Genomic DNA, 12,785 nt, shown 5'->3' on the forward strand with positions numbered 1-12,785 from the left:
CATTATTCTGATGGATTCCTTCAGGCTCACCGCCAGACCCTCCTTCTCATCTGAGGTCAAGTGTATTTGTAGAAAACACAACAGAACAGAATAGATCGACAATGTATTCTTTGAGAATGTGTCACACAGATTATGCTGAAGTTGGATTAAATTAATGTTGGATCCTACTCTCTGTCTCTGACAGAATTAAAACCGTTTGCTTTACACAGAAAACCTTTGACTATTCAGTCAGTGGTTAATATTGGACCTAGGGATGTCCCAATCACGTTGTTTTGCTCCCGATCCGATTCCGATCATTTGAATTTGAGACATGCCGATACCGATATTTCCCGATCCGATTTTATATTTTATACAACACTTATGCCATGTGAGAAATGTATGTCACATGAAAGAAGGGAATCATAGCAAAATGAATGAATCTTGCAACTACAGCTTATCGAACTGAAGTCAAAGTTAAAACTCATGTAGAGAAAACACCATTTGCATGGCTTTGGGCATCATTCAGAAACCCACGGCTGTAATAAGCAACCTACGGCTGCAATAAGCAACTCACGACGGCAATAAGCAACCCAGGGCTGTAATAAGCAACCTACGGCTGTAATAAGCAACCTACGGCTGCAATAAACAACCTACAGCTGTAATAAGCAACCTATGGCTGTAATAAGCAACCTACAGCTGTAATAAGCAACCTACGGCTGTAATAAGCAACCTATGGCTGTAATAAGCAACCTACAGCTGTAATAAGCAACCTACAGCTGTAATAAGCAACCTACGGCTGCAATAAACAACCTACAGCTGTAATAAGCAACCTATGGCTGCAATAAACAACCTACAGCTGTAATAAGCAACCTACGGCTGTAATAAGCAACCTACAGCTGTAATAAGCAACCTACGGCTGTAATAAGCAACCTACGGCTGTAATAAGCAACCTACAGCTGTAATAAGCAACCTACGGCTGTAATAAGCAACCTACGGCTGTAATAAGCAACCTACGGCTGTAATAAGCAACCTACGGCTGTAATAAGCAACCTACGGCTGTAATAAGCAACCTACGGCTGTAATAAGCAACCTACGGCTGTAATAAGCAACCTACGGCTGTAATAAGCAACCTACAGCTGTAATAAGCAACCTACGGCTGTAATAAGCAACCTACGGCTGTAATAAGCAACCTACAGCTGTAATAAACAACCTACAGCTGTAATAAGCAACCTACGGCTGTAATAAGCAACCCACGGCTCCCATTACAGCTCCAAGTGGTAAAAATTGGACCATTACAGCTCCAAGTGGTAACAATTGGACCATTACAGCTCTACTGAACTAACCTCTGACGATGGCTAGCTGGTGTTGGAGACTCCTCGCGTTCCTCTGTGAATCCTCCAGCCTCTTCTCCAGGTCTTCCGTCTGTCTCTGCTGGGCTTTGTGTAAGACCTGGAGCTGGAGCACCTGCTGGCTGTCGGCACCGTCTGGAGAAAAAAAACACAACAATAAAGCAGCTATAAGACCGGGTCAAGCCCAAAAAAAATCTATACGCAATATACACAATGAGCTATATAAATATTGATTGTGTGTAACCAGTCAGACTTCATTTGCATGTATGGAAATGCGACAAGACACCCTAAAACCTGCTGAGGTCTTTATGAGACCCTAAAACCCTGAGGTCTGTATAAGACCCTAAAACCTGTGGTCTTTATTTCATTCTAAAGCCTGAGGTCTTTATAAGACCCTAAAACCTGAGGTCTTTATTTCATTCTAAAGCCTGAGGTCTTTATAAGACACTAAACCCTGAGGTCTTTATTTCATTCTAAAACCTGAGGTCTTTATTTCATTCTAAACCCTGAGGTCTTTATAAGACACTAAACCCTGAGGTCTTTATTTCATTCTAAAACCTGAGGTCTTTATTTCATTCTAAACCCTGAGGTCTTTATAAGACACTAAACCCTGAGGTCTTTATTTCTTTCTAAAACCTGAGGTCTTTATTTCATTCTAAAACCTGAGGTCTTTATTTCATTCTAAAACCTGAGGTCTTTATTTCATTCTAAAACCTGAGGTCTTTATTTCATTCGAAAACCTGAGGTCTTTATTTCATTCTAAAACCTGAGGTCTTTATTTCATTCGAAAACCTGAGGTCTTTATTTCATTCTAAAACCTGAGGTCTTTATTTCATTCTAAAACCTGAGGTCTTTATTTCATTCTAAAACCTGAGGTCTTTATTTCATTCTAAAACCTGAGGTCTTCATGAGACCCTAAAACCCTGAGGTCTTTATTTCATTCTAAAACCTGAGGTCTTTATTTAACCCTAGTTCCACCGCTCACTTTACACAGGTGTGATATTTTTTTAAACAAACTGTTTTAACTCAAATCTTTGTTGAATGGGTACATTCAACATTTGTTGAATGGGTTGTGATAAACACTGACTCTGTGTTGAATGTAGAAACTGTCTCTGCAGGTGGTCCATCTCTGAGCCCTCTGGAGGAAGAGGAGGATGAGGAAGGGTGTTCTGAGGCTTGTAGTTGATGTGGTAGAGGTCTGAGGTCTTCTGGTCTGCCTCAGGACCCTCTGCATTCTGAGGAAAACACAAGTAGACAGAACATTTGTATTGAGTTTGTGCTTGAAATGTACTGTAATTCTGCAAACTGTTAATACATATTCCAATCAATCAATCAAAAAGGATTGCATCAAGCTCACTGATCAAAACCAATTTGCTTTTAGCTTGTTAACCAAAATACATAATACCCTAACATTTAACGCATATTGCACAGTAAGTCCTTTTAGTTCATAAAGTTTTGAGTGTCAGAGTTCAAGTGTCAGTGTTTAGAGCTATGACTGCTCTGGGGTAGAAACTGTCCTTCAGTCTGTTAGTCCTTGTCTTGATGACCCTATAGCGCCTCCCTGAGGGCATGAGCTGCAGCAGGTGATGGCCTGGGTGGGTCCTTGAGGATGCTGTTGGCTCTCCTGCTACAATGTCTTTTGTAGAGGTCCTCCAGAGATGGAAGGGGACATGCCATGATCCTCTGGGCAGTGTTTATGACCCCCTGAAGGGACTTTCTTTCTGCCGCCATGCAGCTGCAAAACCACAGGGAGATGCCGTAGATCAGTACCGACTCAATGGCACATCGGTAGAAGGACAGGAGCACACTCTCCATTAGGTCCATTTTCCTCAGCACTCTGAGAAAGTACAGTCGCTGTTGACCTTTCTTCTGTAGCGCATTGGTGTTCATTTTCCAGGTCCTGTTGTCCGAGATGTCCATGCCCAGGAACTTGAAGTCTGAGACCCTTTCCACCTCCTCTCCATTGATGTGGATAGGCTGGATAGGCTGAATATTCTTCCTCCTGAAGTCCACTATCAGCTCCTTGGTCTTGGAGGTGTTGAGAATGAGGTTGTTTTTCTCACACCATTCTGACAGCACTTTCACCTCTTCCCTGTACGCAGTCTCATCCCCTTCTGTAATGAGTCCCACCACTGTGGTGTCATCCGCCTGTTGCTTTGCCACTCGATTTGCCACTCGATGTGCCATTCACTTTAAGCATGCGCATACCCTCTATTAGCACTTCTAGCAGCAGCGAAGGAGCCCTCGGGTGGCACGAACATGGCGGATTGCGACTTCCGGTCACTTTATGCATGCACATACCCTCAATACTCACATTGCCATGGTTTCTGTGTTGTACGTCTGCCTCGGTGCCAGGTGGGTATCCCAGCTCTGTGCTCGGGTCGTTGGCATCCTCTGTGCCCACGCTGATGTAAGAATACCCTCCCTGGTTGTACTGGTCATCTCCAGACTGATGCACCCAGGGCTGGGCCCCATGGGGACCCCCTGGGACACTGCTGGTGGTCTGAACCGAAAACTACAAAAAAAGACACACGCAGAGATGGATTCAAAATTAACCCTAGAACACTACATTTTGTCACGCCATCACTAAACGTGGGTATATTTTTTAGTACAGCAATACATGGCAAATTTAGGTATTCTTCTTTGGGGGGGGGGGGCAAAATCGGTGAAAATGTGGATACAGTATATTGTTAACAGGAGTCTCCCCGTCTCTCCAGTAAACAAAATAAATACATTTTCAGGTAGGACACCAATTTCATCCAATCCAGGACCCATTTAACAGTCGTTTAATCTCTTTGAAATCCATGCACGAGTTATCTTTCTTGATTGGCTGAAATCGGCATCCCGACGTGATGATATATTTACGGTTCGTTAAAGCTGGAGAGATGGGAGACCCTGAACAATATTTCAAAATAGTTGATAACATAAATATGTCTATTATAGGCTAAAGATAAACAGAGTACTACTGAGAGTTGTATTCAATCTCCACCACCATGCACTATACAAATATGTTCTGCTGTTTTCTTTTCTTCTTATTATTGTAAGAGCGTAAATTGTATGTACAGTTAGAGCACCGTAGTCTGACATAATTTACTCATCGTACGTACATTACGAATTACCTAAGAATTCCCATACTTTTCTTATATTGCATCAAAAAAGAACTGTGTTGCAAAAATAAACAAACAATCTCAACATTGACTCATATGGATACAGGGGCGTTACTTGTGCGATGCAGACAACGCGACTGCGTGGGGGCCCAGAGGCAAGGGGGGCACACGGCCGCCCACCTGTGCCGCCTCCCTCCCAACAGCTCTCCTCTAGTGTAGCCTTGGTCCCAGGCTGTAGGCTAATAACGTAATGGAAGTCAGAGATTGTGCAGTGGGCTTTCCAAGTCTCGAGTCCCGACAGCCAGGTACGTGCACAAATCACAACTACAACTGTACAGTGTCAGTGCCCCTGTTTATAAACCAACACGCAGTTTGGGCTTCTTTTTACAGGCTGCAGCTGTTGCTCTGATTACAATCGCGATAGCTACCGTCAGAACTGCTGTACAGTGCCCCGCTGCGCTGTTTATAAGCCAGGGGTGGGTGCTGTCGGTGCTGTCGGGGGCACTTGCTGATCAGCCTGCGTCGGCTAGTTACGCTACTGTATGGATATGAAGAATCAACTGACTGAGAGAAAACGCTAATGTTACTGCTGCTGAATAAGTTACATTTTCACTAGGAAACAGACAAATATGAGTGACTGACTGTCTTAAACGATACAGAGCCACCTCCTCCCTGACAATATCTCAGAGAGACAGTTTTATATTACCTCTTCATGATGAGCAGACCACTGCATCTGTTGAGTCCATGCAGGCTGAGGTCTGTGAGATCAGAGAAACACTATTAGAACAACACACACTGAGGTCTGTGCAGGGCTCCAGGCAAAGCTTTCTCACCAACGTCCCGGAACCGTCCCAAAATACAATTTGAACAGTCCCAAAGTAAATAAATACAGCCCCAGCACCACTCAGATGAAAGTACCGGTACATCATTTGTTTGGCTTCATATTTCTTCTGTAAATTAAATACAAATACACTGATTTAGTCAAAATGCTCCCAGGTGAAACGTTTTCATAAAACTATATACTTGTTAAATGGCATTATGCCTGAGATGAAAGAATGTTTTGGCCATATTAGCCTATGAAACCAGCATGCGCTTCACAGAAAAGTCACAGAGACGGATTAATTCACGGTCATATATATTATTTGAAACTTCCTACAGCTGGAAATGAGAAAATATTGCTGTATGCGAATCATTTTAATATCAATTAATATTGCACTGTGCAGAGGTTTGCGGAGCGAAGATGTCCGTGCTACCTGTCACGTCTCAAATTGTCATTGAACATTAGCTTTACATTTACAGTCATTAGTCCGACTGTTGTTCCCACACTAATGATCCGTCGGAATTACCATCGGATCCCGAAGGGGACCACCACGATTACACTTTTATTAACTATTTTTGGATTAAACATTGAAACATATGAACGAAGAATACATTTATGTTTGCCTGACAATCGAAAAATGCACAGGGCAGATACAGTATGACAAATAACTGAAATATACAAAGAAAAGGAGTAATCCAATAGCTAACATCTAAGGAGGTAATCTGATTACCTGTGGTGGGAGGGGTAATCTGATTACCTGCTGTGGGAGGAGTAATCTAATTACCTGATGTGGGAGGAGTAATCTGATTACCTGCTGTGGGAGGAGTAATCTGATTACCTGCTGTGGGAGGAGTAATCTAATTACCTTTGGTGGGAGGAGTAATCTTCGGGTTCGGGGGAGGAACATTCCCGGCTGTCCTCCAGCATGTCATCAGGAAGGTCCGTGAGCAGCTTGTGTAACTGTCACACATAATAAACACATGGCCATGAGTCACCAACAGCAACCAAACGTATTATACAATAATAACCAAAGGAGAATCCTTCTAGCATCGCTTTTCCCTTAAACAGGTTCTTTTTTCACCCCCAATGCTGTACATACAGTGTAATATTACTTGCGCAAGCAGAGCGTGCAAGTACTGCGATCGACTGGATATGTATGTATGTATGTATGTATGTATGCATGTATGTATGAATGTATGTATGTGTTGGTGTCCTCTCTCAGCCAATGAGGGACCACCATACTTGGTGACGTAACTGCATATAACATATAACCCTGTCCCTAACCCATATACAGTAGGTAGGAATAGAACTGTTCAGTAAACATATAGGTAGGAACCAGTTCAGAATAGAACTGTTCAGTAAACATATAGGTAGGAACCAGTTCAGAATAGAACTGTTCAGTAAACATATAGGTAGGAACAAGTTCAGAATAGAACTGTTCAGTAAACATATAGGTAGGAACAAGTTCAGAATAGAACTGTTCAATAAACATATATAGGAACCAGTTCAGAGAGTTCCCAGTAGAATCCAGGCCAGATTAACCATGGTCCATGAAAAGAAAATAACTAGGTACACAACCAGAGCTAGTATAGCAGAGGTGGTGCCTCCTGCTTAATAGTGGGTAAATATCCTTTGGTGCCCCTCGGGGCACAGGTCTCCACCAGGGCAGGTCAGGTGAAAAGGGGTGTCATTTATTCTTATGCCTTGGATGATTTGAGGCATTTTGTTCCAAAAATGTGTTTTGCAAAAATTGACCTGTTGGTGGCGCTATAACAGGCCAATGTGAAAAGGGTGGGATATATTCCTCAGCCTAGTAGGAACGCCTGTGAAAGATTTCACGTAAATTGCATGCTGCGTTCATGATTTGAGGCTTTTTGTTCAAAACGGGCCAATCCTGTAAACTTTGAAAGCCAATGTTAGCCAATTGGGATGGAATATGAAATATCGGACAGATCTGTGTTGAGCACATGACTATAGAGATACTGTGCAACGATTTGCAGGATTTTTGGACAAAATATGGAGAAGTAATATCAAAAGATGTAATTTACAAAAGTCGTCCTCCTGGTGAGTGAGTGAGTGAGTGTGTGTGTGCGCGCGCGCAGTACACATTCTATTTACCCAGGGTGTGCGTGTGTCTACGATGGCCGGCCAGCCAGCCAGCCAGCCACACACACACACACACACACACCTCTCATCGAAGCCAAGTTCTTCCGTGCATTATTTATTTCCCAGTCCCACCACGGATTCAAAGTAACCAGTGACTCTGTGTGTGTGTGTGTGTGTGTGTGTGTGTGTGTGTGTGCGTGTGCGTGTGTGTGTGTGTGTGTGTGAGCGTGCGCGCGCAACAACACATAATAATAATTAATAACCCAAGTGGAGTCTGTCAACTCCCGCAATTTCCTTCTTCCCATATTGTGTTAGGGCCAGGACTAATTGCGATTAATTAACTACAGAAAAAAACGCATTTAATCGCACTATTTTTTTCACTGCGGAACGTTGTCACTGGACAGTTTTCAGACGGACCTGCGCACCAAGTTTCCGTGTCCTCTTCAGACAATAACACCACCAGAAACCGCAGACAGTTCACCAGACTGGGGGAAGCCGCTGAGATCACTTTGCTTGTCCCCGTGGATTGGAAATAGGATTTAAAAGGCTATCCGATGGTAGCGTGGATTACAGCACAGTTGTGTGCAATTATTCAATAAAGAATTATTACCCCTATTACTACAAAAACAATGTTTTATTGCTTAAACTTATGTATTCACTATTCATTGATTCACTAGTATACCAAAATCCATTTGAAAAAATTGCTTTCTCACTGTTCTCGGGTCAAATAATGATATGCGATTAAAATGCGATTAATCTAGATTAATTAATCGCAAAGCCTCCGATTAATTAGATTAATTTTTTTAATCGAGTCCCACCTCTAGTTGCAACGTAATGGTTTAGTATATATATATATTCTTTCAAAAACATTTTATCCCACGATTTTGCAACCCATTTTTTGTACTGCGGCGACATGGACATAAGGGCTACGCTTGCATGCCCTTTGTCTAAGACATATTTCTTCCTCGGGAGACAAATAAAAAAGAACCTTGAACCTTGAGTGTGGTCAGTGACAGTGTGAAGTCAGTGTGTTAGCAGGCAGGCAGCGTAGCAGCGAGACAGACGATTTATTAAGTTTAATCTTTAATCGATTAACATCCCAACCTACTCTGCATCATAACATATTGAACAACAAGCTGACTTACTTCACACAAGGAGCGCTGAATATTCCTGACATCCTTTAATGTCTCCATGATGTACACAGTCCACACACACAGCCAAACTACAACCTTGTTGTGTGAGAACTATGTAAAACTGCTGCTATTTTCTGTTTCACTCCTACCATTGCATTCCATTGTTCAGACAGAACACAGAAGGTGAAATAAGGCTGTTAACTGGAGCAGAAAAACTGACCAAACATGTTTCCACTTGGCTGCCTTTATGTATGCTAATACTACGTAGCTATAACACATGCTTGTTTCCAGGCTGGCATGTCTTTGCCAGGCAGCTCCTATCCACTGACTGAACTGTAGCAGAATCATATCCACAATGACAGATTGTGTGAAAAAAACTGAAAACAGAGCAGGACCAGTTTCAGCGTGACTCACACAGAGCAGGGCCAGTTTCAGCGTGACACACCCGTTACAGGACAGCTTTCCCAACCTGAACCTTGAACCAATGACAGTGAGACAGGTTGCTGAGAAAACTGTGCCTCAAGATCCCCCAGAACAAAGTTACTAATGTTGCTCTATGTTGACCTCTATGGGGACCTACCACGGGTCACAGACAAAGTCAGAGAGAGAAGGATGGGGCTGGCAGGGCACTGCGTCAGCCGTCAGGCACCCAGAACCCAAATGTCACATTTGTGATGAGGGGCCGGGCTATGGCTGTTTTTAGCCCAAGGATTGTTTTTCGTGCAAATTATGCCAGCAATGCATTCAGAATCACGGAAACCCCCTAGTCACATGCTACTTAAAGCATAATGAAATCTTGCTTTACAGTAGGTTGTCAGAATGGTATGGTCACATATTACTGGCGATAACTGGCATTAAGCTAAATAATTGGACTTGGCCCCCCTTCCAAAATGAAACGTATGGTGATGGAGTGCATGTGGAAAACATTTGGCGCTTTTGTCAGCCGTGTCCAATTTTTTTTGCTAATCTCCCTAGCTATATGGGCTTGCTTAATCCTAATGTTGTTTAAACCAGTGATTCTTACACATTTCCATGTCAAGAAGGACCCCCACATGAATTTGTCCAAGACCCTACATCTATAAACCCCCCCCCCCCCCCCCCCCCAAGTCAATTTTTTTTAATAGCCGGTTTATTTTGCTTATTTCTCTCACACAATTTGGCAACACTGCTTCAGTTGTTGCTCCTGGCTCCTAGGCTAAATGTAGCCTATAAATGTACACCCCGACCCGACCCAAAGCCTGTAAAATGTTTGACAAACTGGCCCAGGCTCTAGCACCGATGCATCCAGCAATGAAGGGAGTCCTCCGAATGGAAGAACAATAATGAAGAGAGCAACCTCATGTCTTTATTGTTGACACAAAAACTGCTCATGAAGGAACGTTCCGCCATATAGAATCCATCCATCCACGTTCCGTCATATAAGCTGTATTATTGATATCAAATATTCAGCGATCCTAGGCCGGTTTCGCGCGGGAGGAATCCCGGGCCCCCTGAATTAGTGCTGTGTGCATGTGCGTTCGTGTGTGTGTGTGTGTGTGTCTAACCTCTTGTTGTCTCTCGTAGTCTGCTTCATCGTCATCTTCCTCTTCATGTTGTGTCTGAAGTGCGGCAGCATCAAAATCCATCGACATGATTCACTGAAACATTAAAATATTCATATTAATATAAATAATAATGGGTTATGTTATGGGTTGCAAACAACACCAGCCATTGACAGCCCACACATCCAAACTATAATCTGATTGTATTAAACAACGTTAAACCAGTGGCGTTTCCAGGAATTACATTTTGGGCAGGCAAGATGTGTTAATTGTCGCCCCTCCGTGCACAATCAGTAGCACTAAAGGTTTTCAAAGAGATATACCTGCCAGACAGTAGGATGCAAAGGCTGAAAGGCATGCATTTGCATTCGAATTGAGGGTCGCTCTATACGCGCAACAGCCAATCCGCTGTCCACTAATAGTTTTCAGGTCTTGTTTTTGTCCTCAGTGTATGGATTTTGGCCAGACAGAAAATGGATTTGGACAGGCGGACGGCGGACGCCTGTCCTCACCTTAAACTCACCACCAACATTGCAGCTTTACGGAAAGCATGAATTATCCTCTATCTGCAAAGTGTTTGTTTCATAAAAAGCCATATATGTTATGAGCTACTGTCAAGTAGTATCATTTCAAGAAAATCTGAGACGCCAGGGTTAAACAACCAAATTATAGGCAATATTAGGCCTATGGTCGAATATGACATCAAGTTAAATAATACGTTTCAGACCCCATCCTGTCCCACTTGTCCCACACAATTAAAACAAGCTATACTTCAGTCCCTCAAATGAACAGTTTGGATCTGGTCATCCTTTTCTAACCGGAATCTGCAAGACCAACTTTCTTCTTTTTTATTTTATTTTTTTGAATAATGGGATGAATCTAGAGTTGCAATACCCTCCATTGACAGCCCATACACCCAAACAGAAAAGTCCTATATTGATTGATTGATTGATTGAAGTACTTATTAATAGTATTGGAGAATTACAGTACATTTCAAGCACAACTCAATACAAAAACTGTTAACTGTGGACGACACCATATATAAAGCATTAAACTTGTTTACAATAGGGCCCACCCTTTTCAATTCATCAGGACATTTAGAGACGTACAAATATACACTTATATATAATCCAAAACAGGAAAATCATCATAAAAGGACGTAAACTGGGAAAAAACAAACAGTGAGGGGAAAAGGGGTGGGTGGGGGATTCAGATTTTACGGGGGGCAGTTTCGAATTGTGTAGGTGCCCTTTGAGAGTGGTTTTGAAGGAGTCAAGGGATTTGCATGTCTTAATGACTGTTGGTAGGGCATTCCACATTTCGGTGGCATAGGAGCGAAATTAATTTAGTCCCTTATTTGCAATGGGTCTGGTCCACAAGATTTGATACCCATGTACCTGTCTAAATACTTCCTCAATGTAAACGAAGTCCACACCCACAACACCATAGGGAGTGCAACAAACCATGTACAACCCAGATTCGGCACAAAGGGACTAAATTATTTTCGCTCCTATGCCACCAAAATGTGGAACGCCCTACCAACAGTCATTAAGACATGTGAATCCCTTGACTCCTTCAAAACCGCTCTCAAAGGGCACCTACGGACGGCTGCAATTCGAAACTGGCCCCCGTAAAATCTGAATCCCACCCCACCTTTTCCCCTCACTGACATATGTTTCTTTTCCCTTTTTGCTTCCTTTATGATGAATTCCTGTTCTGTTCTTTAACTATATAGAAGTGTCTATTTGTACGTCTCTAAATGTTTTGATGAATTGAACAAGGTGGACCCAAGTGTAATGCTTAATTGGGTCGTCCACTCACAGTTGACAGTCTTTGTATTGAGTTTGTGCTTGAAATGTACTGTAATTCTGCAAACTGTTAATACATATTCCAATCAATCAATCAAAAAGGATTGCATCAAGTTCACTGATCAAAACCAATTTGCTTTTAGCTTGTTAACCAGTATGGAGTGGATCACGGTGTCAAAAGCCTTTTTGAGGTCCAGCATGACCATGCCACTGTATTTGCCAGCATCCACCTCTTGTTTGTGGTCACTCAATAGAGAGGAGGCATGTGTCAGTGGAGTGGGATGTTCTGAAGCCGGAATGGAATTCATATATTTATTTATTTTTGTGGCAAGATACTTTTCAACCTGTAGACTATTTTTCACTTTCGAGATGGAGCTAAGAATAGAAATAGCACGGTACCGGGGTCTAATTTGCACCCTTTCTTGTGCAGGGGGGTTACTTACTTTGGCCAGTTTTGTCGCAACTTACTATTATTAACTATTATTGATCTATTATAGATCTAAACCTAAGTAATAAATCGATAACCACGTCCCGTCCCACTCGTCCCACACAAGAGATACGTGACGTCAGCAGTGGAAATAACAGATAATGTACTGAATAATAATAATGTTCCTACCCGACCAACACATACACTTCAAACTCACCTCCCTTTGAAGAGGAGAAAGTTGTTTCAAAATCCGTTGAGATGTTTATAAACCAAGAAACGTGTCGGACAGCCGTTAAATGTAAATAATACATCTGTTAACTGCCTTAAATTGTTTACATGTCGTTAAATGTAAATAATAAACGCTGTTGTTGTTAAACTTGGTGTTAGCTACATGCTAACGCTGGCTTACAGAAACAAACACACATTGACATATTGAAAAGCTCGCGCGCACCACCAGCGCCAAAGGCCGATCCCATCGCCCGGGAGGAACGGCCGTCCAATCACGTAGCTCGAAC

At 42.5% G+C, this 12,785-nt stretch overlaps 1 protein-coding gene across 1 annotated transcript in view; it reads right to left on the reverse strand.

Annotated features, from left to right (window-relative positions):
* cep152 (centrosomal protein 152) overlaps positions 1–12,622 on the reverse strand; it is a 36,673-nt gene extending 24,051 nt beyond the window's left edge. Inside the window, exons 1-7 of the mRNA XM_083774903.1 lie at positions 12,488–12,622; positions 10,039–10,131; positions 6,121–6,215; positions 5,142–5,193; positions 3,643–3,843; positions 2,416–2,563; positions 1,323–1,463 (exon numbers count right to left, since the gene is read on the reverse strand). Of these exons, the coding sequence (XP_083631029.1) occupies positions 1,323–1,463; positions 2,416–2,563; positions 3,643–3,843; positions 5,142–5,193; positions 6,121–6,215; positions 10,039–10,125 (724 nt within the window). The 5' untranslated portion in view covers positions 10,126–10,131; positions 12,488–12,622. The remainder of the gene's footprint in view (positions 1–1,322; positions 1,464–2,415; positions 2,564–3,642; positions 3,844–5,141; positions 5,194–6,120; positions 6,216–10,038; positions 10,132–12,487) is intronic.
* Between the last annotated feature and the right edge of the window lie 163 nt (positions 12,623–12,785).

Source organism: Protomyctophum parallelum (assembly GCF_964188405.1).
Source record: "Protomyctophum parallelum genome assembly, chromosome: 10".
NCBI lineage: Eukaryota > Metazoa > Chordata > Actinopteri > Myctophiformes > Myctophidae > Protomyctophum > Protomyctophum parallelum.